This window comes from Copadichromis virginalis, linkage group LG14 (assembly GCF_057382275.1).
Source record: "Copadichromis virginalis isolate Kocher_CV1m ecotype Utaka linkage group LG14, C_Virginalis_male_GT1.1, whole genome shotgun sequence".
Classification (NCBI taxonomy): Eukaryota; Metazoa; Chordata; class Actinopteri; order Cichliformes; family Cichlidae; genus Copadichromis; species Copadichromis virginalis.
The window spans coordinates 32,193,026-32,218,787 of NC_140631.1; the positions used below are offsets into that span (position 1 = coordinate 32,193,026).

The window sequence follows — 25,762 nt, forward strand, 5'->3', positions numbered from 1 at the left end:
GATAAAGTCACATGCGATTGTGATTGCAAATGCTCAAAAATTAATACCTCATAACCTACAGATGAATAATTCTTTTCTCTTTTTAAATATTCCAAACCTGATCTTTTAGATTTTTGCTACTATTCCCAACTTCAATGCAACCACACCTGCACAGGTAAACTTAAAAAAAAAATAAAAAATAAAAATAAAAATAAAACAAGCCAAATGAATGGTTAAACAAAGGAGGCATGTTAGTGGAGCTGTTTCTATTCTTCTCCTCACAGGTCCAGAGCTGTGGGGACTGGTTTCACAAACCTGCAATGGCAGATCTCAGTCTCCAGTTAATATTGTCACAAGGAAAGTGCTACCAGATGAACGCCTGACTCCTTTTCACTTCACCGGTTATAAAGAGACTTTTTATGGGAGCCTCATAAACAATGGCCACAGTGGTATGTCTTAATTATAATTGCAAGTTTATTTGAGGAAGACAGTTTGACACTATGATGTCAATTCTGGCTGTAAAAATGCAATTACCCCATCTGTAGATAACATGGATAAAAGTATAGGGAGGAGGAGGTGGTAAAATGGACAATAATAGCAACCAAGCGTCTCATGTAACAAAAATACCTTTTAAAATATGTCATGTGCAAAAGCATGTGTCATGTGTGTCATGTGTGATCATTTGTAACTGAAATAATGGGAGCATCCATGGAAGATTGTCTAATGGTTTTTATTTTTATTTTTTAATTCTGAATTTCAGTTCAGCTAAATTTGCCTTCCAGTATACAAATCAAAGGAGGAAATCTGGTTGATGAATACAAGGCAATTCAGTTTCACCTGCACTGGGGCAAAGATGGAGGACTTGGTTCTGAGCACACAATTGATGGAGAAAAGTTTCCAATGGAGGTACAGTATGTCATAAATCAGTAGAAATATTTTGTGATTGACACTATATGTATTTAAGTAATTTTATGTATTGGATTCAAATAGATCCTAATTATTCTAATGCAGTGCTTTCTTTTATCTGTAGATGCATATCGTCCATATAAAAGAAGAATATGACTCGTTAGCTGAGGCTTCAAAAGACAGTATGGGTGTGGCTGTTTTGGGATTTTTCTTTCAGGTACTTGGTAAACATCATTTCAAAAAAATGTCCAGCATCCAGCCCAAACCAGTAGTTTAGTTAGTAGCCACAAAAAAAAAAAAACAACATTTGCAAAAGGCACATTTTAAAACAGCATACAGGTATAATGTTCCCATAATAAGGAAAAATAGACTAACCATTAAAAAAATGGCAGATTATAAACAACAAAAAGAATAACAGCAAGAGTTAAAGCTTTTCTAATTATACTGCTCCCAAATGCAAATAATCTGCTGTATTTGATTATTTATTACATAAATGTGGACCCATCAGAAAACATTCCAGAGGACTGCCTTTGCCGTCAGACTGAACAACCCTCCAGCTGCTGAATGATCACATGTCCTGTATAATTTGAGCTTTAGTGTGTCTTTAAATCAAATTAGCTCCTGTATGTTGTACTAACTTTGTTTTCTTAATTATAAGCTGCTTTTGGTATGACGGTTAACATTTTATTCTTTCGTTTTAGGAGTCTGAGTCTGCAAATGAGAAGTATGATCATCTTATCAGTGCACTGAAATACATATCTCAACCTAGTAAGTTATATCTTCTGAAAAATGATAATAATCTTCTTTTCACCCTCCATATAGAGTCCTAAATATGTAGCTGATTACACTAGGCTAAAGGGCATCTATTATTAGATAACACAATGTTATATAACATCCACAACAACACAATAAAACCTTTTTGAAGATTTTTTGAGGATTAGTGATGATTGAAGTCTTTTCTGACTTTCTGACTTTATGTTCTTGTTAACATTTCATCAAACCAGAAACGAATGTAACGCTGGTGGGTGTCTCCCTGGACATGTTCATTCCTTCTGAAATTAACAGGACCAAGTACTTTCGCTACAAGGGCTCCCTCACCACACCTGACTGTGCTGAAGCTGTGGTCTGGACCCTGTTTGAAAGCACTATTCCTCTCAGCAGGAATCAGGTATCATTCCCTACATCGTACTGAATCTATAAAGAAGAGGATTGTAATGAGTTTATCCTTGAAATTTAATTTAGTGTAACACTAAGGCAACTTTTAATAACTTTTTCTTGGAAACTTTTTATAACCCCCAAATGATAATTGTAAATAGTTTCTGAATAAATTTATTTAAACTGGCTACATTTGACACTAATAAAGGTATAACCAGAATCACAGACAAATATTAGACCAATATTAAACGTTATGGCAACCCAAGGTGTTTGCTACAATAACTATAGCCACTAGATGGTAGTAGTTGGTCATTGTAAATTTGTTACAATGGAAACTTAATGTTAAAAATAACAAGAATAATTTCACACATACCTTATGGGTAAAAAAAAAAAGCAGTGTATTTAAGTGCTAATGAGGCATATACTTTACCCAAGAAAGCATAGGGACATGAAATGAGATCAGAGAAAAAGAATACAGGGCTTATATGTAATACGTAACACAAGCCTATGCTAATGTGGCTCTTTGAGTTGTTTGCTAACAAATTACAGTTGTTTCCACTGCTCCCAAATTACCCAAAAATGTATTTCAAAATGGATAAACCTTGAAATTATGCTGTCTATATGAAAAATGTGTTAATTTTAATTTATATTACTGAAACATTATTGAAATATTACACATTCAACAACCCATTTAATGTAAAACAAGTGTACTTCTTTGTTTATTTCTGTACTGGTCTCAAACAGTTATATGAAAAAACTGCAGTTATAGTAGAACAAGTATAGTAAAGCAGCAAGTTAACTTTAGTGAGACACACTCTGTTGCCTAGTTATCATTGATAATAGCTGTATTTATTAGCAAAGCGTTCTATCATAGCATGCCCCTTGCATACTATTTTTAATAAAAGTACATGTTTAACTGCCTGTTTAATTATTTTTTTTGTTACAGCTCACTGCTTTCAGCCAACTTCTGTTTTATGATGGACAGAAAATGGTCAACAACTACAGACCAGTACAGCCTTTGAATGGAAGAGAGGTGTATTACTCCAGTGGCCAACTTGCTTTGGTCAGCTGTGTGTTGTTCACCAAGTCAGTGCTGCTATCCAGTGCAAGCTTTATTTAATTTAATCAATTTTTATGCACAAATACCCTTGTTTGTGACATCTGTTGATTTTCAAATAGAAGAAGAAAAAAATAATGTAGTGTATATTTAAAAGTAAAGGATGTAAATTCAATAGATGCTTCAAAACAACATGTATCAAACACTACATGCTTATTTGAATCGGAATATGTAAGATATGTAAGATTTTATCTACAACAAAATATGTTATTGACAAATAAGTAAATTAGTTACTTTTGGTTTTAAATGTTTCACAATGATGATCTCACTACAATTTACACACATTTTTGGGGGACATAGACTAAATGTTTAAGGATAGTTAGATTGCTTTCTTTGCACTGAATGGGACAACATATGACTTCATTGTGCTTTCAGCAGAATAGCAATAAAGAATTCTGATTCTGATTCACATGTATTCACTTGTGCTGATATAATATTTCTGATAAATATCATGATGCATTCTATTACATGCTTTCCTACTGTTCTGGAAACATCTAAACTCTGACTTAAAAGTGTCATATTTATTTAAAATACAGACACGTGTTAACACTATAATGTGTATTATTAAGGTATGTTTTACCTATCAATTCTTTGTCATTTGTAATGTCATTAATAATCAAATAAAGTCACGATTAAAGATTTCATGGCATATTCCTGTATGTTTTTTCCTGGATCATACACTTTTAATCCAAATCAGTCATGCTTTCCAATATACAAAGGACTGCTCACCAAACGATAACTTCTTAATAAACCAATTTAACCACACACGACAAATAAACCCTTTTGAATGAGAGCGGCCCTTGTGTCAGAACAGAAATACATTTCAACGTGCTGCTTCACAAGAGCAACGAACAGCAGCAATCGCCAAATTCAAAAAGTAAGATTAAACAGTCTGTTTGCTTATTTATGGTCTTTGTTAGATAAAGACTGAGCCAAGACAGCTGAACAATGTGGCTACGTGCCACATATCCACATGAATGATTAGCTTTTGAAGAGGTGAAAAGGATCAATATTTTACCAAAACACTCAAAAATTAATTAGAATTTGTATAAATCATCACCAATTTTTCTTTTCAAATGTCCTTTTCCAGTAATTATTGATCTCATGATCTCATCTGGTAAAAAAAGCCTCCCAGCATAGGAGGCCAATCAAACTGCTTGATAAAAGATAATAAATACACACAAGATTTATGGTCAGTTTATCAGACATTTTGCTTCCACAGCACAGCTATTACAAGTTGTTTGATGAGCAATCATTTCTGGAACTTTTGACATTCCCTACACACATTAGACAGATAAGATACTAAGATGTAATAACACCTGGTTAAGTCAATCAGAGGTCACTAAAATTAATATTGTAACAACATTGTAACCATAACACTGCTGGCTTGTCTAGTCCCCTCTCCAATCAGATCAGGAGTGACATATTTAGCCACATGTTTCCCTTAAATTGCTCGCTGTCTGAGTGATGTGGGCTTTATAGATAATTGAGAAACTTGTTAGGAGAGATGACATCCATCCCAGCACCTCTCATTTGTAGAAATCTGGCAAAATTCATTAAACTGCCCAGAATAAGATAAGAGACAAGATAAACATTTATTAGTCCCACACATGGGAAAGTTTTTAAAATGTGACTATCCAGAATTGGGACCAGTAACTAGAGTTACAGTCTCCCACTCCAGATTGTTAATCAACCAAAGACCCAGACGGGGTTTAATTCATTTGAAAGTCTGATGCTTACCCTTGTTCCTAGTTGGAAAACTCATAAGTCTTATTTGTTATTATCTGTTGTTCACCCGGCTGGTTTCTGTCTGATTTCTCAGACTTTTTATCTGATTTAGTGCTCAGCTCAGATAAAGCAATTATTGTAGATACTAAAAATATTAGCCTCAAGATAGCATTTAGTCTATTATTAGACTCAATTGCCTTTTTAATCACACTCTAGTGTTTCTTGTTAGAAACTAAACATTTAAATTCTTTTTCTGAAAACCCTCTTTTGTCTGATCATTTCCTAATAGCATTTACATTTACAATGATGGATTACACAGCAGTGGAAGTCTTTCTGAAAGTGCTGTAACTAAGATTAAGGGTATAATTCATCCACTGACATCTTGTCCAATACCTTGTGCTAACACAGTGCAGACTAGCTATCTGAGGGCTACTTCCAGAGAGGCAGATTATCATATTAATAATTTTACTATTTCTACTCTTTTTTACCCCAAATTAACCTTTCTGGGTTAACTTCAGTAATTACTTTTCCCAAACCATCAGCTTTAGGTATTGAAGGTACAAGGTACTTGTAGTGGTTTGAATCAGATCTATCTAATAGATCCAATAGGTGTAAATGGAGTGTCCTCTTCACACACTTAAGTTAATTATGGATTTCTGCAGAGTTCTGTGCTAGGACCAATTCTGTATTCATTATACATGCTTTTCTTAGCCATTATCATTAGAAGGTATAGCATACATTTCACTGCTATGCAGATGAAACCCAACTTTATCCATTCATGAAGCCAGATCACACACACACCAACTTAAACTGCAGGAATGTCTTTAGGACATAAAGACCCGGATTGCCTCTAATGTTTTGCTTCTAAATTCAGCTAAAACTGAAATATCTCAGAAATATGGTATCTAACCAGATTTTTACACTGGATGGTATTCCTTGGCCTCCAGTAACACTGTTGGGCCAGTAACACATATCCTGTCATTTTTGACCAGGATATGTCCTTCAATGCACATATTAAACTACGTTTTAATATATATGTGTGTTTTCTTCTATTTGTGCAATATCTCTAAAATTAGAAACATCCTGTCTCAGGGCTGGATCAGGTGACCCTGAATTCTCCCTTAGTTACAGTGCAATAGGTCTAGGCTGCAAGGGGATTTCCATGATGCACTGAATGTTCCTTCTTCATTCACCTTTTTCACTCACTATGTGTTCATACACCTCTTGTCTTGCTCACAGGGGGGCATTTAACTTTTAGGATTTTCTCTGTTTTCTTTGTATTATTGTAGGGCCTTTTCCCCTACAGTACAAAGCGCCTTGAGGCAACTGTTGCTGTGATTTGGTGCTAGATATATACAACTGAACTGAATAAGATGTTATTTCATTGATCTGTGTAGTCCTAAATCCTTGTTTCTTTTTTCTTTTGAGATACTGAATAACTAAATACAGAGCAAGTACATGAAAGTGACTGAAATTTTTTTCTCATCAAAATCTCTTGACTGTATAGCAGCACTGATCAGGTGCATGACTAGCAGCAGCAACACAAGGCACATACTGAGTTTAAGAAAGTGCAAGAGGATTCTCGGACAGTTAATTTCTTCCATCCTTGGGGATGGAACCAAACCAACAGTGATGATAATAAGAAATCTAGATGCCTAAAATGAGAGAGAAACAGGAAAGGTGAACTTTTCTTGACAGATTCAGATTATATCTGCCGCCCTGTTGCTCATTCTAATGCCTTCTGAGTTGTTTATATTTTATTTACAGCTGCTCTCATGAGCTCAATGGTCAAAGGTAAAACATAATTCAATTAAAGCCCTGCTGGGAGGATAATACCTACCGGTGTCATTAGGTGCTGTGCTCGTTTTTGGCCCCTTGACGCTATCTATATCACCCTAAGTACTTTAAGGACTCACTTAGGATATAATCCCATGTTGCACAGGGATAGATGGCTGATGCAAGGTCAGCCTTTGGTGCAACAGTGCTGAGATAATCAGAGAGATGCACAGTCATGCTGGCCTGCTGCAAAGACTCACTGCTGTTTTTTTCAGCCTTCACAAAGGTACAACCTATGTGTGTGTGTGTGTGTGTGTGTGTGTGTGTGTGTGTGTGTGTGTGTGTGTGTGTGTGTGTGTGTGTGTGTGTATCTGTATGTGTGAGTGTGTATGTGTATGCTGGCTGGCTTAATATTTGATGACTTGCATAAAAAGAAACTTATTGTCTGGTGTTGCATTTTGATGATCTTCTCCATTACTCTCTTTCTGCTTGTTTCTGGCTCCGTTTTCTTCTAACGAGGACATCTTTTCTCGGTTTGTGCACGCCACCCATCCCCCACTTCCTCTTATTTCACTTGGTGTGACTCTGAGGTTTGGGTTGTCGTGACAACAGAGGACACAGGCCCATCTCTATTCTGTTTGCAAAGTTTCTGTTGTTGCAAGCATATTGCACATTTGCTGCTGGGATAGGGGAAGAGCCTTGCACCACCATCCCCCACCCACACCTTGTCACAAACATGCAGGCGTGAATGAGTTCTCAGAATTATAAATGAGATACAAAGTGCTTCCTGTAATTTATACACAATGTTTTAGACTTGCAAGACAGTAATGTCTGACTTTTGAGGACCGTGCTGAGGAGCACCGCTCTCCCTTTGCTAACATAAACCTTTAAGAGCTTCAGCATCTCCAAAGTGAGCTCCCTCAATCAATAAGTCTACTTTGACTCACTTTGATCTTTTATCATTACATTGCTATTTCAGTCAATCCTTAGTGCTGCATTGGCAAAGAGCTACGAGATCATTGGTACACATCCACATAAATTATTATCAAGATCAATATCTATCTGCTTCAGAGACTGACTTTTGTTTTAAAAGCAGTTGCCACCTCGTAAAAGTATGTCCTTAAAAGGGTTGAGATCACGCTTGGCAGCAGCGGTGCAGTCGGCCAGGACCTGGGTGTACACTCTGAATTTGCATATGTGCATGTGTGTGTGCGCGCTTGTGGTTGTGTCTGTGTGTGCAGATGTGCAAATAAACACTTAAATTAGACCTCCTAAGATAAACGACGTTAAATTCAGAGGTACTTTTAGGTTGTGAAAATAGATTGATCTGATATTTTTACTTAGTGTGATGACAAAAAAAAAATATGAAGTATAGTACAAGTACATGTTTAGGTGTGTACGAGGTAGTTGGACTAACAGCAGCTACAGGTTCATAAGATTACATACACATCAAATTTAAAAAATCTCTACAAAAAGCTGTTAATACAACTAATAATTCCTGCTTTATCTTAAGGAAATGTGCAAATACTATTTCAACTACTGTGTGGTGTGTGTGCGTACGTGTGTCTTTGTGGGTGTGCATGTGTGTGTGCACATCTGCATATACTTGCATGCATGTATTTTTTGTGTGTGTGTGTGAGAAACTGTTGGGGCTTTTCCTGTGTAAACCACGTGGCTCAGACAGGGTTAATAAAAAGATCACGCTCACTTCTGGGTTTTCTTTCTTCCTTGGACTCCAAACGCTGGTAAGACCCTGATGACAACTTGAAAATCTGATGATCAACGTTTTTTAAACACACTAACATACTAAGACATTACTACTTCATTTCAGCCTAATTTTGAGCAACATGTCAAGTCTTTTGAATGTTTTTCTTTCTTTTTATCAAGAATGATAACGTGAATTTTGATCGTGTGTTCGGTTCAGTTTGTGAAGCCTTGCCTTTGATTAACCTTCAGTTTTCAGTATTTGCGGTGGATCGACCAGAAGCTACTTGATGTACAGTGTTGTCACCCATAAAGTAGAAAGCACTACTAAACTTTACTACACAGTGTAGTGTTTCCTACTTTATGGATGAGTATACTGTTTGCTGCAGAGGAAAGTAAAAGAAGAAACCAGACCGACTATATGAACATTTGAAAACCTGCTGAACTTCTTTGTTATTTTAACCAATAAATTTTGTATTTCTTTTTATTACAACAAATGTATTTACCAGACAAGAAAAGAACTGAATGTCAATTTTTGGTCCATTGTTAAAAAGAAAAATCAGGTAAGGAAAGTAAGAATTAGGACAGTTTATTTTCAGTTTAACTACAGCTCTTACATTTGTTACATGATTAAAACTTTTTTTCAGTTATAACAAGAGTCTCTTTATTTTTACAAAAAATTGCTGCCAAATTCAAAATGTTTTTTTTTCTTTTTAAATAACTTATATGAAATAAGCCAGTGATAGAAAATATATACACAGGGCATAAGGCAAAAAATGGAAATGCTATATCAAAACACTGGGGAGAAAGAAATCTGTAAATTGTGTATTATTAAGGCTAAAATAATTTATCCATTCCCATCAGGTAATTTATTTAGCAAGTCAGTTCTTGTGTTTTTGTGAAAGCGCCTAAAGCAAAAATTGCCAGACAAAACATTTAGTATCTTACCTGTAATTTTCAAAATATGCATTATTGTAAATATTCTGTTTTTTTGTTGTTCATGTTTTTTTTTTTGGTTTTTTTGGGGGTTTTTTTTGCATCAAAGGGTTTGTAAGTATCTGTTATTTCAATAAAGAAACATTTAAACAAAGGTCTGAACTCTTTTTAGTTTTGAGCATTCTTATTGATACTAACAGAGGGGTTCATTAGCTGCTTACTTTCAGTCTAAAACGGATGCAGTTAGTAGAATATAAAAATAAAATAAACTATTTTTTGATATATGAAGTGTCCTTTTAGCCATATTTTACATAGAAACTTCTGGTTTCTCACTGCGTCTGTGACTTGGCATTTGTAGCAAACAGCTTAGCGTGCATTTTCTTCTAATCCCAGGGAAACAGCTGCAGAAAGTTTGATGGAACCAAACCTCGTTGTCCGTGAAGATCTCCCTGAAGTTGAAATTAAAGTTTAGCTTCTGTACAGACATCAGTATGAAAACTAAACACCAGTCACTGTATTGTAAGTGCAAGGATGATGCTTACATAGTAAAACCCATCTTGATCCATGTCACCTAAAACATATATGATATCTCCCGAACGAAAGCCGAGTTCAGCCTGTAAGACAGAGCAAGTCAAAACCAGTTTGTGTAAAACAGTAGATTAACAGTAGACTTAAACAGTAGATTAATCTTCATATTTTAAATATATAATATATGGTAATGTTACTTCACAGTGCTTACTTCACTGTCCATGTTGGGTGAGTTTTCCCATGGATCATAGTCAAATAAGGCTACCATTCGTCTAACAGCCCCACTGTCAGGGATACTGGTGACATCGCTCAGGTCTGGTGTTAGAGACATGCCTGCAGTACGAAAAGCAAACGTCCCAATGAAGCTTTCATGCTAACATAGGAGATAAACAAACACTCCACGCAGTGACAGTGGTAGTGTCATATTTTTACAATCAGTAAATTTTGCATTCACATTTCTAAGCGACGTGCGTGATAATTTTATTCACTGTTATTTGTCCTAATATCTGTTGTAAACTTCCTGTAGGGAGGAGCTCATTGCAAACATCCTCTCACAGATCATCTCTGAACGGCCTCGTTCCAAATTATGCCACAATAATTGTTTTTCAATTATACTTCAGTTACCCCAGCAACACTGTTTTGCCAGCGTGTTACAGTAAACAGGCTAATACCTGTGTGGTCCACGGGGAGGAATCCCTGCTGCATGAGTAGATGCTTCAGATACTCATCATCCACTGGGATCTCAGCCACCATATTACTCGGCACATAGCCAGAAAGCCCGCCAGACTCACCATGATAAAACCCATCTGCGTCTTTGTCTCCAGTAACCTAAAAAAAAACAGCACCAGCAGTTACTTTTATAACTTTAGGCTTGGTTTCTGAATAAAAGAGTGTATTTATTGCATACATGTATTTGTCTGTATTTATGTGATGCAGCAGCAGACAGATTCAGAGAAAAAAGGCGGTAAATCACATCAATCAGATGAAAAAGGTGACAGGAAATGAAGAAAAAAAACCTATTGTCTTCTTACACATTTAACTGTCGTGACTCCAGCACAAACAGGAAACACTATAGGTTCTTTCAAAGAACATTTTGAACTGATGAAGAGATGAAACGCAACTCAAACACAGAGAAGCGCTTCGGTTTAGTATTGTACAGAGTGCATGAAATTACACTTAATCTTACCTTGATGATCTGGCCTGGCACAAAGGGCAGCTCTTCTGCAGCTGTCTCGTGGTTTGGAGACATGGCAGCCGGGTTGTACGGGTAAAGTGCAACAAAGAGCCGGACGGTGGGTATGGACACCTGGCTCGCAGTTTCCAGCTCCCAGTCCCTGAGATCCTCCGGAGTAGCGATCCTTACTTCATCTGGGTATATCAAAACATCCAACTCGAGCCTTGTCTCCATTTACAGCAAAGTGAGTGCTCGACTGTCCACCTGGCAGACAGATGGCCACTGTAGACAGCAGACCTCTCCTTAGCCTCAACCTAATGTGAGGTAACTAAGCTAAGCACAAGGAACAGTAATCCTCTTTGAAGCAAGTAGATAGATTCATTAGTTCAGCACTGCCAAACTGCACTGTGTGCAAAGCAACAGGAGCACAAGATGAAATAACTTTAGTTTTAATGCAGATATTTGAAAAGCAAAAATGCTTCCAAATATACTTGAAAGGAGAAGTTCAAAAGTAGAGAAAACAGACCTTTTTAAAAAAATATTTCTTAATGACACATAGATACGTTTAACTGTAGCTCTGTTCGTAATATTTATTTTCTTTTATATACTTTCTTTTGCATTGGTCCTCGTCTCATAGGCCTCGCCAGAGATACTGGTGGGTTTTATCTGGTTGCTCTGGTTTTCTTCTGAAGCGTTGCAATTTATTTTCTTTTAAGTAAAACAATGGTTCTGGTTGGAGAACAAAGCCCTTTATCAGTGTGAGTGTGAATAGTTCAGTGTGGCTGGTTGTGTACAGTGTAGAGTGTATAGTTTATATGTGGCTCTGCTTCCTTAAACTATCAAGCCTTGCTCAATTAAGGAAGTAGCCTTGTTTTCTTGTTTCGTCTTATTGCTCCTCCTCCTCCTGACATGACCCAGTTTTCATCGCTGAAAGTCGACACTTCCTTTCTTCACCTGTGGCCAAGTCAGCAGGTGATAATCTCCTCCAGCAGAGATTATCAATCATCTGTGTGTTTGTTGAAAAAATGGTAAGGCAGAAACTGAAAACACATCTGAGCCATTGCTGCTGTTTACTCTTCCAACCATTAACTGGCGCTATGTTGTTTGAATAACTGAAAGTTGTATCTGAGGAAGTTGAGGCTGAGTAGCTTCAGGTGTTGTTGATTTTATTCACTTCATTAATTTTGTTCAGTTTTTGTTTTTTTGTTTGTGTATGTTTTGGACTTTGAGAAATGCTTTTCTGTAAAGACTGAAGAATATTATCTTTCTTTATGTATTAACTGCCACTATTCATTACTTTAGCTTACTCAGCCCTCATTTTCCCATTATTCCCCATCTGATTTATTTTGTCTCACCTTTATTTGACAGGACAGTGTAGAAAGTAAACAGGAATGAAGCGAGAGAGAGGGTGAAATGCAAAAAATGGACTCAAACCTCAACCAGATGAGCTAAACTGGTGCCCAATTATGTTTCAGTTTTACTGCTGAGAGACAAAATCTGTGTTTTAATGTTGATGATTAAAAGAAGAACCAGCGAACATGTGCACTCACTGCTTTTTGTCCTCTTCAGTTGTTAGTTAGGCTTTTCAAAAGTCAGTTTTCATTCAGACAGTCATTTGTTCTCATATGCCCTCTTTATTATTTTTGCTCTTTTGGATCATTTTGTTCTTACATTATGAGCCAAGCAGGCTTTCCAATTAACATCTTTGATTATTTTGAGTTAAATGATTCAGGTTCTGTTACTTGCTTCCAAACGATTATATGATTAGTTTGTCTGTTTATCTGTTTGCTAGCAGCTAAAGAAAAGCCACAGACAGTTTTAGATGAAATCTTTACCAGAGATAAAGCTAGCCCTAACATAGATTCTTTCCCAATAAGAAATAGAGCATAACTTGACAAATACACATTAAACTGAAATAAGAAATGTTGGTAGACATCTCCTTCTTGTTATCACGAAATTATCAAAAACAAATCTGGACCCAGGGACCAGGTTGACTGTTGGTGATGTGTGACAGAATCTTGTTTTCTTAACTAACAAAAGAACCATTTTTAATAATTATTAATCAGAAAAATCTACATGGAGGTGTAAAGCAGGTTCAGGGAGTTGGTGCAGTCTATTCAGTATAAATCAGCATATCAACCACACCCCACTACTCTGCGGAGGGCTATGTATGATTAGTAGGTTTTATTTTTGATTTGGTTTGGATTATTTTTGCATTTTTACTGGAATACTACAATTTTTCTCGCATTTATGAAATCATGTAACTACAATGATGAAATTTGTTTGCTTTTTTCTCATTACACATCCTAATAGATGGAAAAGAAGGATGTATAGGCCAAGTTTATGTAGCTCTAAAGATATAAATAAATAGATTAATAAGAAAGAAAGAAAGAAATAAGGAACGATTTTATTCGTTCCTTATTTCTATGGATGCCTAAGATTAGGTCATTTTTGTATTAAATTTTGAATTAAACTCATTGTTTGTATAACAAAAATAGAAAAGAAAAAACACCAACTTGCTAACATCATTTAGTTCGTTTAGCCAAACTGACCACTCACCCCTGGAGGGAGCCACATGTGCCCACATGTGGCTCCAAAGTCACAGGCTTGAGACCTCTTAAAGGATTTAATAAAGCAGGCTCCAAAAATTACTCTTGGTTTCAGTGAGCAACAAATTGAAAACATTTCTCATTCTCACTTGTTCTCTTGTCATTTTTTATGTTTGCCCAGAAGAGGGAGCTGTTGCATGTTTCTAAGTATAATAAAGAGTCTGCTGTAAAATTAGTCAGTTTAACAAATTCATGTGACATCAAAGTTTTAGATACATATTGACTTATAGGTACATACACAGACACCTATACTAAGAACTGCTGTCCTTATAAATGCATATCACTCTAAATTGCATATAAATGTACTTAAAGCATCCGAATAACTATTGAGAGTCAGATCCCCCCCCCCTCTGGTATTCATGTATATCCTTTAATAACTGTTGTAATTAAATAATTAAAAAGCTTTCACTGCGATTGTATATGTTTTAAGTCTTTCAAAAAGGTTTCACCTCATACTCGCTTACATACAGTTTGGGCCATTATTTCTTACACTGCTTTATAATTATTCTAATAATTTTTGTATATAAAACTTATACTTAATATCAACAGAACTATTTAGTGCCCTTCTTTTATTCAAGTGTGGAGAGCTTGCTGTAATTAAAATCATAACTTTGGCAAGCCACTCTTTATTTTGTTAATACTTTTACCAGTGTAGCAAAATACAACAATTTAGTGCATTTTATATGAAAACTGAGTGCGTGTTCACAATACTCTCTTAGCTGTGTGCTCCAGTCATTTCAGGTGTGACCCAGTCTCCTTGATTGGAATCTGATATTGATGTTAGCTGCAAAACAAGTAAAGGTTAGTAGGCCAGCTGCTAGGTTAGGTCATTAGCAAATGGTAGGGTCAGCACATAAGCCAGGAGAACTTTAGGGTCAACATTGATTCATTGAGAGAAAAGTTTGATTTTGTCTAATGTGAACATGGTTTTCCTGTTTATGTAAAAGAGCAGAATCAACTTTCTGCGATATTGTGTCAGAAGTTTTGGATTGCACTCTCAAACGAAATAAAATGGAATTCCTTATCCTGTTATAATAAGTCAGTACCTTATAACCATAAAATAGAAACCATCAAAGCAGGTGGCATAGTTAACGGGGGTTAGTAATATCATCTCAGAGCAAGAAGGTTCTTGGTTTGAACTTGCCCCTTGGCTCGGGCCTCCCGGTATTTTCCCTGTGCCACAGACCAAAGATATATGGTTAAGCTAGTTAGTGACTGACTATAAATTTGCCGAAGGGTTGGATGTGAAAGTAAATTATGTCTGTTTTTCTATGTTTGCCCTGTGTGGAATGGTTCCTTGCCTCTTGGCCTGAGAGCTGGCTCCAATCCTAATTTGGTTAAGTTGTTAAGAAAATGTATGGATGAAGGTTATAAAACCTTAAACTTGAGCTTTCTCATTAAGCCCTTGCTTTTGCAGCTTTTGATTCAACCTTTTGACAAAAAAAGCCTGTCTCCTGTTAGATTCTGCAAATCTGTTTGTATTAATATCATTTTTCTCTATCTATCTAGCACCACTGGCTAACCCAGAGCTAATCTCCCTCTTTACAAGTGTAGATTAATTCAAGATGAAAAGTTGCAACAGCATTTTGAGAGAAGGATGTCCAACAGAAAAGAGCGTGTAAAAATTTTAAAACACTTTTACAAATAAAACTACCAAAAACTAGTAGGTTAAGAGAATGCTGTTGAACTGCTATGCTTGTAGTGCAGAGATGGTGCATTTTTTCTATATTGTCGAAAAAAAAATACTATCAGGTAAATATTACTACCTGATAGTATTTGTTCCCGTCTTTGTTCTGTATGGTGTCATTCGTGTTTTAAATTGGAAAAAAACTGCATAGACCAAAAGAGAAGAGAGACATATAAAGGCAAACCACTAGTTGTACTGACGTGGTTTTAAAATCATCTACATTAATAAATGCCAACTACAACAACAAAAAAAATGTTTTAAGGGTGTAATTGTTACCATAATGGTCAGACCAGTCCAACATAAGGGCATTGTAAAGGGCACAGCATTTCTTGTTTTTCATCAGAAGGGCTGTTCACCTTGTGTTCGTTCACTGCAAGAGCACTCATCATGGCATCATGTTCTCTCACACGTGACAGCACCCTAATAATCACTAATCGTGTTTTTACTCACTTGAAATAGCACCCAGTTCTGCACTTAGGCATGTTAGAGGCACAATGGATCACATCTTTTCCACTTCTTCTTCATACCTCCCCCATAATTACAACAGCAGCTCATATGACACTGCATTGCATCTCCTTTATTTAAAGGCACTTTATCATGCTGCCTTGTAGGTGAGTGTAGTTACTGTCCATATTCTACCAATGTGAGTGCGGTCAAGAGGGCATTTAATCCTGTATTAAACATAAATAAGATGAATACTGGAGAGCTTGATATGCTTTTTCCCTTGATTGGAACTTTACAAAGCTTTTTTTATGCTTGAGTCTCACTCTTACTACACTTTATTGAGGTATTTCCTCTCCTTGGGGGAAGAATTGGCCAGTGAGCAATGTTATCAGTCATTACCATGCTGTGTCATGGTGACCACCTTCCCTGCCAGACCACAAATGTAATTACACCTACCTATAGTGATAGCTTTACTGATTTATCTTGCCTACAGTTGCCTATTGTGCATCTACAAGCTGCTTTGCAACCCACCTGCACCTCATCTCCTTGTTTTCATGTTGTGCCTGACTGAATAAAACCAATCTGTTATCAGTGATGCCTGCTTTGTTCTGTATGGTGTCACTCATGTTAAAATACCCTTTTCTTTGAAAGACCTCTTTACTATGTTTGGAGCTTTGAAATGTGATTATTTGATATATAGTGTAGCTTTCTTGGACGTTACTGGTTAAAGAATAGCGCTTTCTAACCAAGCTGGCTAACTTTGGCTGATAACTCGAAATCTTGTCCAAATATGGTAGCTTCTGACTCTGACCATCTTAAACAGCTGGCAAATAAAGGAGGCCAAAATGCTAACGTTAAGGTTTCAAAATGGAAAGTTCAAAATAATAGGGTCATGTGATTATAGTGGATGAATTCATCTTTATCTGTGTTTGGATCAAGCATTTAGTGCAGAGATGGCGAAGTGTGGATGCAGTGTATACATCACAAACCTTTGAAGTTACAAAACTGACTTAAAAAATAGTGTCTACATAATAATGTTAAAGTCATGTTTGCTGAAATTAAGGCTAACAAGCAAGGCTGTGAACCTGTGTACTCATTGGTTAATGGCTTGTCAATAATTGTAACCTGGATGTCCCACCTTTCTGACACTAGGAATGACCAGAATTTTCAAAATGGACTTAATTTTTTATAAGTATGACCCAAAACTAGTGACTGTGCCATTAAACTCACTGGAAAAGTGTTTTCTTTGCTTAGGGCAAAGGGCTGGGTTGTTTTTTTTTTGTTTGTTTTTTTTTGTAGGCTTCTGTTTTGCAGCCAAAGCTATCGCACCCTGGAGGCCTCTAAAAAGAATGCAGTTTAAGGCACTGCAATGACTTCACTTTTCAGTCCCAGAAGCTACACCCATCTTTTATATTGTCTATCCTTGCAATACAATGGCCTCAGCTGTGTGATGTCAAGATGCAAGATACAGCTGCACTCCACCTTTTCATTCAAGTATGGGCACTATACTGGATCCGAAAAACTAACATAACAGCGCGGAAAATACACAGTCCAAAACCGGTGGGTGACGTCACCGCGGTATGTCCATCATTTATACAGTCTGTGCTTTAGGCAGGCCTTTTTGTCGCTCTGCTGGGGACCCCATTTCCCATAATTCATCTATAGCTCACCTTTGCTCCCATCCATCCATCCCCATAGGCCTGGCCCTCTACTTCCCATGTATGGAGTGTTACATCATTGGCACAGACACCCACCTTTTCCAGTGATGACGCAGCCCGGGAAGAGTGTGTGTGTGTGTGTGTGTGTGTGTGTGTGTGTGTGTGTGTGTGTGAGGAGGAGGGGGGAGAAGGAGGAGGAAAGGCAGGGAGGGAGGGAGCGAGGAGAGAGGAGAGGGTGTCCCGTCTGCACGGAGCTCAGACAGACAGCAGGGAACAGCTGCAGCATTAGGTTCGCGTAGGATTTCACTGCATTGCGATTTAAAATTTAAGTAATTTCTTTCCCCAAACTTCACGTAGAGCAGCTCGACAAAGCAACCAAACATCATCTAAAAAATGGTTGATCGCGAGCAGCTGGTGCAGAAAGCCAGGCTGGCTGAACAGGCTGAGAGATATGATGACATGGCAGCTGCTATGAAATCGGTAAGTCAATTCAAAATAACAGTAAAATACAAAAAAAGAAAGATGATAACTGTGGCTTACATGTGCGTGAATATCGGTGTAAAGCTGCTGCGTTTGCGTAAAGGCTCGCCCTGCGTAAAGGCTCGCAGCTGTAAAGCTGCGGTTACAACTGGCTCTCGATATTACAGCACTACATCTGGGGGTCATTCTGAAATAACGTTCATTGTGTTTATTGTGCTGTCGCCAGTTCACTGACAGCTCAGAGGCTTTTTTTCTGATTCCCGTCCAAATCGGCTCCTCCTTGGGCGGTGCCTTTCTATCGGCCGTGCCGCTCATTGAGGGCGCGTTACAATGAAACGCATGCAGGCCCGAGCTTTCACTCTCAGGCTAAGAAGAGACTCGAATCGTGGAACGGCTCTGCTCTGACACATTTGCTGATTTCCTTTTTTCTCTCCCCTTCTTTCACCACCACACCTCCCATTCCTCCAATTTGCTGAATTTCTAAGAGCTTCTGCTGCTGGGAGCCATGTGAGGTTGCTCAGGAAAAAGCCTATCAACTGCTCTTGCCCCCCCTTCTCCTCGTCCTCTTCTCCTCCCACTCCTCCTCCGCCGCCTCCTCTCCTCTCTCTTTGTCACATAAATTAAAACAATAAGAATGATGGCGATCATTTTAATGTTTCTACTCGAGGCTTGGAGGATAAATTGGAGCATGATTGCTTTGGACAAAGAAAAAGCTTTCATAAACTAAACGCTCTCCTCCAAACAAACGTAGGAGGCAGCAGAATCTCTCTAGAATATTCTTTGTCATATTGCAGTGAGTCAGTGTGGTCAGATTTGATTACAGGAATTTCCTTCCTATTTATTACTTTATTTGTCAGATATCACCTTCTGTGCATGCTGCTTGTGTATCAAGGGCTGATATCTGGTAGCATTTTAATGCCATTTTTGGTTAATGACCCTGGTTAATGGTGTAATATTTGATGTGAAGAAGATGACATGCTGGCCTGCCTCACTGTAGCTTTCTCAGCTCTTAATGGATGGTGCTGAGGACAGAGCCTTTGTCTGCCTTTTTTTTTTGTTTCTCTGGCCCCTTAAGAAATTCTGGGAAGTGGATTCAGTAACAGGTTTTTTTTTAAAAAAAACTGCTGTGTCACACCAGCTCATACTGGAACCAGCAACATCCCGGTAGTCTCAGCACAGCGTCCGTGAGCTCACACACGGATTAAAATCATCCCACACTTTTTAAAACGAGGAACATTTTGCCTTATGCGAGATGGGTTGAGCCCCCGTGGAGCACTTGTCATCGAGGGTTTCTGGTTGCAGGAGGTGGGATGATGTGCGTGCAGGGGAGGGATTCCTTTCTCTTTAAGCAATCTGCCATGTCAGTGCGGTCCAAAGTGGGCCCTTTTGCAGGGGTGTGTACTCTCCCTCTCTAATCAAAGGGAATCCCTCGCCGTTGCAGCCAGAGAAGACAAATGATAGGCTGTCACCGTTCAGTTCCTCGTGAAAAATGTAGGCAGAAATGTGAATAATTACAAGAAATGCCCTTCAAAAGTTTCCCAACCAGTGCTGATAGACAGCCCAAAAGACAGAACTGGCACAGAACTCTTTTCACAGCTGATCGCATTTTTGCCTGATAAAACATTTAAACGACTGATTGATAACTCTGTATCAACCTCAGTCGTTCTTGTCTTGTTTTATGACCATGTTATCAGCAATGAGGTATTTGTTTTATTTTGTACATATATAATAGTATAACTATACTTATATATAGTGTACTAGTGTAGTTCCAGTTGGAAGCATCACAATAATTAGAGCAGTGACCTGTTTCCTTTCTTTTTACAACAAAACCCCCCCACATAGGTTGAGTCATCAGATTAGCAGTAATCTACCTCATTTGACTGTTTTGTGTGTTTTTCATCTGCAGTCTGATGGTATCACTGGGTTTGTGTGACAGTTTTGAACAAGCAGAGCAAAGGCCACTCAATCCCTATGAGTTGAGAGCTTTGCTCTCCATCGCTGTGACATCAGCGAGTCTGCGCCATGTTTGTGCTCCTCTGCCTGAGCAGAGAATGTCAGACCTGCTCAGGAGAAATGTTTGCACAAAACGAAAAGCTTTTTGAGTAAAACCTGCAAAAAAATTGCAATAAGCTCTTTCTTCTTTTCTTGGTGAAAGGTTATGATAAGCCTAAGCACCATGTTTCGTACCGATTATTGATCTGCAAGAGTCCATGTACCGGCACAAACTACGTTTCCAATATAAAAGCCTCGAGTTACATAACCCAGTCTCTTTGAGGACTGCCTGGCCAGCATTCGGATTCATCAAAATCTCAAATTAACAGCCTAACTCAGAGTGATGTCACCGTGTGGTGTTTTAGACAGGTAAAAAGGTCAGTTTCAGTTGGGGAGAAGGTCACTGGGACATGTGAACCGCCTGAGCAGTGATGGTTTTCATTTACAGTGCAGCTGCCCCCGAGTGCTCGTGGGAACATTTTAGCCATCTCCAGTCCTCCTTTCCTCTCCCAACCCCCCACTGCTGCCAACTATCTTGAATATCATTTCTCACTAACTAGCATTAGCTGTCCACGTGGCAGCTGAAGCTACTGGTGCACTAAATGAATGGATTGCCATGGAAACTGGAATTGCACATGACGTGAAATATTGCTCATCTTCTTTGCTGCGGATGGCCCCATTAACCCAGGTTATTTCATGCAAAAGAAGCCCGAGTTGTGGCAATTAGGACTGCAACTAACAGCTGTTTTTGTTATTGGTTGATCTCTACATTTGTTTAGTCTTTACAATTAAAAATTTCATGGAGTTCTATGCTTCCATTACAAACCACTAAAGAGCACAAAATCACCCTGTTTTGAGAAGATGCAACCGTTAAACAGCAACAGCCTTGTCATTTTTACTAAATCATATTACTGACTTCTTGAGGTCATTTCTTGGATGAAATGTTCTTGCTTTAACTTTTTTTTTTCCCACAAAGTGAATGTAGTCTGGTGCTGTTATTTAACAGTCCATCTGCTTCTTCTTCTTTTTCTTGTTCTTCCAGGTAACAGAGCTGAACGAAGCCCTGTCCAATGAGGAGAGGAACCTGCTGTCTGTGGCCTACAAGAACGTGGTGGGTGCCCGTCGCTCCTCCTGGAGGGTGATCTCCAGCATTGAGCAGAAGACCTCGGCCGACGGCAATGAGAAAAAGATTGAGATGGTGCGGGCCTACCGGGAGAAGATTGAGAAGGAGCTGGAGGCCGTGTGCCAGGATGTGCTCAACCTCCTGGACAACTTCCTGATCAAGAACTGCAGTGACACGCAGCACGAGAGCAAAGTGTTCTACCTGAAGATGAAGGGCGACTACTACCGATACCTGGCTGAGGTGGCCACGGGAGAGAAGAGGGCCACCGTGGTGGAGTCTTCAGAGAAGGCCTACAACGAGGCTCACGAGATCAGCAAAGAGCACATGCAGCCCACCCACCCCATCCGCCTGGGCTTAGCTCTCAACTACTCTGTGTTTTACTACGAGATTCAAAATGCCCCCGAGCAGGCCTGTCATCTGGCCAAGACCGCCTTCGACGACGCCATCGCTGAGCTCGACACCCTCAACGAGGACTCCTACAAAGACTCCACTCTCATCATGCAGCTGCTCCGAGACAACTTGACACTGTGGACAAGTGACCAGCAGGATGACGAGGGAGGGGAGGGCAACAATTAAAAAGAAACCGCACTTCGAAAAAAAAAATATGAAGGGCCGGTGGACTTTGGCAGCCGCTTTTGCCGATGATACTACCGCAGCAGCAGTTCTTTATTTTTCCATGTGTTAAAAGAAAAGAATCAAAAGAGAGGTGAGAGTGGAGGTTAAATCTTAGTTTAAATATATATAGAAATATATATACAGTTGAAAGGGGCCTCCGTCTTCTTGATTTTCTCTTTGACATTTGCCAAAACCACTGATATGTCAGTCAATCAGCCTGAAGTGGTTGTTGTTGGATTGAAATGGCAGCCTCACACTGGCGTAGGAACTGAACTTGTTCTGTCAAGATAAGCTGCTTAGTTAGGTTTTTGCGTGATAGAGATGCATTTGAGTCACTTGAGAGAGAAAATGCTTGAATGGGAATGCCTCACAAAACTAGTTTGCATTGGTTCCAGTAGTAGTCTACGTAAGAGAAAGAGCCCTGAAAGCCACTGATGCTTTAAACTCACACTAGCAAACAAAGAGAAAGTTTCAAACCAGTCAAGTCCCCCAAATTTTAGAGGTTAAATTAGACGGGAGTGAAAATATCTGAGGATTGGTTAGTTAAATTTAATTCCCCTCGTTCTATTAGTCCGTTTTGTCGCTGGAACCATCGATTCCTTTGGAGGTGAAGATTACTAAAAGGCAGAGACTTAACAAAATAAAACGAAAAAAAAGACAAAAAATACAAAATAAAAGCAGCTTCAGAGTTTGTGGTTTACTTCTGTGTTTGTTTTATTAAATGCACTTGCCTACTATACTGTTTCTTCAGTGTAAGATGATGACAACAATAATATCGATTATTCAATATTGTGCATGCCGGTGATGTATTTATATACAGTAGCTTGACTTTATTAACTTATACTGTGGGTGTTAAGTATTCATATGATTGAGAAAAACAGGCTTTGTCTGATGTTGATTTCTAATTTATTTCATTTTGTTATGGTTTTTGATTTGCTATACCAAAATGCTGATCGTAAAAATTGACCTGTAATGGGCGTTGCTATAGTGACATGCAATATGTGTATTTTAATTTGTTAATGAAAGAAAAAAAAGGAAGATAAAAACCCACCAGTGATCACCTAATCTTATCAGCTGGTGTTTGTCACATTGAAGTATGATTATGATATATTTTGTTCTTTGAACAGTATTTAAGTACTTTTTTCTGTCATGCTAGCCAGTTTTAATAATGGTGAAGTTTCCAAGCTCAATGTTTCTGTTATGAATTCACAGACATGGACCATATTTTATTTCTGACAGTATACATTTTTTTTTGTTTGTTTGTTTTTATACTTTTTAGCTGTTCCTGAGTGACAAAATATCTTGAATGTGAGTCATTATGTAGCAGTTGCACAAGAACCGAAATAATAGCTATGATAATAAAAAAAATATGACTAAATTATACATGCACCATTTCCATGGTGGTCTAGTGTATTGTTGTATCGTCACCCATAAGTAAATTTGTTCTTAAAGAAAACCATTTCATAGGAAAAAAATGTTTCACTATTGTTTTGTGCCCTGAGTACAGTACTGGCTTCTTTTTGTGCGTGCCTGTATTATTTAAGATGCCTCGTTTGCAAGTTGACCTTTAATGGGGGAAAAAAAAAAAGATTTATCTGCCAGTATTTTACTTTCCTGCAAGGATGTGTGAAAGATAATATTTTCCCTTCAGTGTTTTCTCATTTTCACGTTTCTGCTGTCTGTACAGCACATGGGTATGAATAATCATCACCAACAGTCACAGGGAGAGCACAGTCAGTTCGCTAGTGTTGGTTATCGATTAGCGACTACACGTCTTCAGAACAAACTTTAAATAAACACTTAGAAGCTGCTTAAGAGGACAGAAAGCTGCTGAACGGGTTTACAGTCACAATGCTGCTAGTTCTTTAGAGTATTAATATATTCACACAGATGGAAGTTTAGTTTTTTCTTAATGCATGGCAGGTTGGGAGACCTTTTTTATTTCAGATGTGACGACTTGAGAGAGAAACCTAAAGCCTTAAGGTCAGTCATACAACCTTGTTCATGTATGCCGGTTATGTCACCATCATGAGTCAGCCTCCATGAGCTCACACTTTATGTTACAGCTGCTTTGATTTATTTTTAACGCAGTTTAAAAGTTGACGGCGCTGAAAAACTCGCCACTCAAAAAGCATGAAATCCTAATCGGCACAACTGCTCACGCATGTCACCGATATTAAAATGGAGTTCAGTCCTTTGCTTTAATTTTTAAGTGTTGTGTGTGGAAATGAGTAGAAAGGGAATTTTGTCACTTATTTTTGTTTGGATTTTTTTGAAAGACTTTCACTCATTGTCAAGAAAACATGCATTGTGTTCCCTTTTTAAATTAATTTGTTTTATTTTCCCAGTGCTTTGTGTTTTTCTTTTTAAGTTTTCATTATTTGGCAGTTGATCTTTGTTTTTATGACATGAAAACATGCAGAAATTACAGATAAATTACAAATTTGATTAAAAATAAAAGAGCTGAGCTGCTGCAAATTAGTCAGAGTTGGGGGTCAGGGGTTGATTACTGAAAACAGTACAAACTGTATCCTCTGAGGAATTTTTGGTTGCCATCTGTTGCCCATTAAAGTTATTTGTTTATCAGTATTATTCTATATTTTTTTCTTTTTGTCTGTTACACTCATGCCAAAACCACCACAGCTCATTCTTTTTCATTCCAATACTCAACATTTCTGCCCACACATTAATACAGGAAACCAGTTTGACCTTATATAACCTTTTGTGGGTCACATAACTGGTGCGTGTATGTGGTATGTGCAAGTGTTTGCATCCATATCTTGGTGAGTATGCGTGTGTATGCAACTGTGCTGTTCCATGTGCTGAACTTATGAGATGGAGTCTGTATTAGCTGCAGTGCAGAGATGCTGCCAGCACATACAGCTTACTGCAGTATGTCTTATATGAGGCTCTTTTTCAGGCCGCTTTGCTAATCATTAACTAAATTAGGCCATAGATCAAAGAATATTTCTTGAAAAGACTAGAGGTTTTATGACCGCAGCAATAAAACAAAGTCCTGGATCTAATGTTGGGCAAGGATGGAGAATCACCATCCCTTAGGCTTTTAAATTCACCTCCCTGTTGTATTTTTTGACACCCAAAGGTCGAGTTTATCTGAGCATTTATGCACATCTGTCAACCCAATGTCGCTGATAAAGCTGCTGGCTCGCCCACCCCCGGACTGCAGCCTCTCGCTGCAGCTTGCTGCACTGAACCTTTCATGAGATGAAATTCTCTGCTTTGAAAGGTCCTCTTCACCAGCCAATAGCTGACAAGCTTACTCTCTGCAGTCACCAATCCTATTCCTGTTGCTAGGGCTATAATAAGTACCCCACTAGCAGCCCAGTACCTATTGCATCCTGTAAAAAATGAAAGCTCAGAGCGCACAGGAGGCATTAGGATTCAGCACCAACCTATCTTCATGCTGGTGCTTCAATGCACTCAGTGCCACACTTTCAGGGACACCGGTGTCACAGTTGTTGGTAAATGCTGCTGACATTATGCATCCCAAAACACTCTGGGGCCTGCTGATGGACGTGTAATTGAATCTCCAGTAGCTACAAATTCAATTTAGTACCACTCATGGCAAATTCTTTCAAATCTGAATAAAACTCAATAGTTTTACATGCATACATATACATATAGTTTTCCATACATATATGTTCATTTAAATTAGTTATTTACATTAGGTATTAAAGGCCCTATGCACGGGAAACATTTGTTTAACTGTGCATCACTTCCACATCCACAACAACTGCTTTGTCATTACAGGAAGCATCATTTCCCTGATGAGTCCAGGATGACGATGCAGTTAGGTATCATCGAGCCATTGTCATGCCATCAAAATGTCTTTTAAATCACTGAATCGTTATCATCAACAGAGGGCCACAATTAGATTTCCTGAGACGTTTCTGGTGATACAAAAGAATGTATACCTTTGATGACGGATTAAAAATAAACTTTGGAAGTCAGGCTTGTAGTGATAGGGGCAGGTTATTTTTGTCCTCTCTGAATTTCACAAGCTCTTTCAAGGTTGTAGAGAAGTAGCTGTCTACACACTTATTTAGATTATGTACGTAACGCATAGAAGAGGAAACTGAAAGTACAGACACTGAATTTAAAGACATTTTATAAATATGCTTATATGTCTT

At 38.2% G+C, this 25,762-nt stretch overlaps 3 protein-coding genes across 3 annotated transcripts; 2 read left to right on the plus strand and 1 right to left on the minus strand.

The window, feature by feature from the left end:
- Nucleotides 1-87: 87 nt before the first annotated feature.
- ca4b (carbonic anhydrase 4b) lies at nucleotides 88-3,664 on the plus strand (the record flags this gene model as incomplete). Its single annotated transcript, XM_085478735.1, has 7 exons — nucleotides 88-154; nucleotides 264-428; nucleotides 740-885; nucleotides 1,010-1,102; nucleotides 1,587-1,653; nucleotides 1,890-2,053; nucleotides 2,987-3,664. Coding segments are annotated over 7 exons (876 nt in total), but the record flags the coding sequence as incomplete, so codon positions are not given.
- Nucleotides 3,665-8,808: 5,144 nt separating this feature from the next.
- LOC146694347 (RIMS-binding protein 2) lies at nucleotides 8,809-11,292 on the minus strand. Its single transcript, XM_085478864.1, has 5 exons — nucleotides 11,016-11,292; nucleotides 10,501-10,657; nucleotides 10,041-10,162; nucleotides 9,844-9,915; nucleotides 8,809-9,750 (listed from the first exon to the last, which is right to left on the minus strand). The coding sequence occupies exons 1-5, from the start codon at nucleotides 11,235-11,237 to the stop codon at nucleotides 9,685-9,687; spliced, it is 639 nt and encodes a 212-aa protein (XP_085334990.1). The 5' UTR covers nucleotides 11,238-11,292; the 3' UTR covers nucleotides 8,809-9,684.
- A 6,320-nt stretch (nucleotides 11,293-17,612) lies between these two features.
- ywhag2 (3-monooxygenase/tryptophan 5-monooxygenase activation protein, gamma polypeptide 2) lies at nucleotides 17,613-24,200 on the plus strand. The gene is made up of 2 exons (XM_085430503.1): nucleotides 17,613-17,881; nucleotides 20,916-24,200. The coding sequence occupies exons 1-2, from the start codon at nucleotides 17,795-17,797 to the stop codon at nucleotides 21,570-21,572; spliced, it is 744 nt and encodes a 247-aa protein (XP_085286629.1). The 5' UTR covers nucleotides 17,613-17,794; the 3' UTR covers nucleotides 21,573-24,200.
- The last annotated feature ends 1,562 nt before the right edge of the window (nucleotides 24,201-25,762 follow it).

Excerpts from the sequence above, each read along its gene's own strand:
- LOC146694347 (XM_085478864.1), bottom strand. The coding sequence starts at position 11,237 with ATGGAGACAAGGCTCGAGTTGGATGTTTTGATATACCCAGATGAAGTA. Across the intron at positions 10,163-10,500 it reads CCTCCCCGTGGACCACACAG|GCATGTCTCTAACACCAGAC; the intron begins GTATTAGCCTGT and ends TTCGTACTGCAG. Across the intron at positions 9,751-9,843 it reads ATCAAGATGGGTTTTACTAT|GGAGATCTTCACGGACAACG; the intron begins GTAAGCATCATC and ends TTTCAACTTCAG.
- ywhag2 (XM_085430503.1), top strand. The coding sequence starts at position 17,795 with ATGGTTGATCGCGAGCAGCTGGTGCAGAAAGCCAGGCTGGCTGAACAG. Across the intron at positions 17,882-20,915 it reads TGGCAGCTGCTATGAAATCG|GTAACAGAGCTGAACGAAGC; the intron begins GTAAGTCAATTC and ends TTGTTCTTCCAG.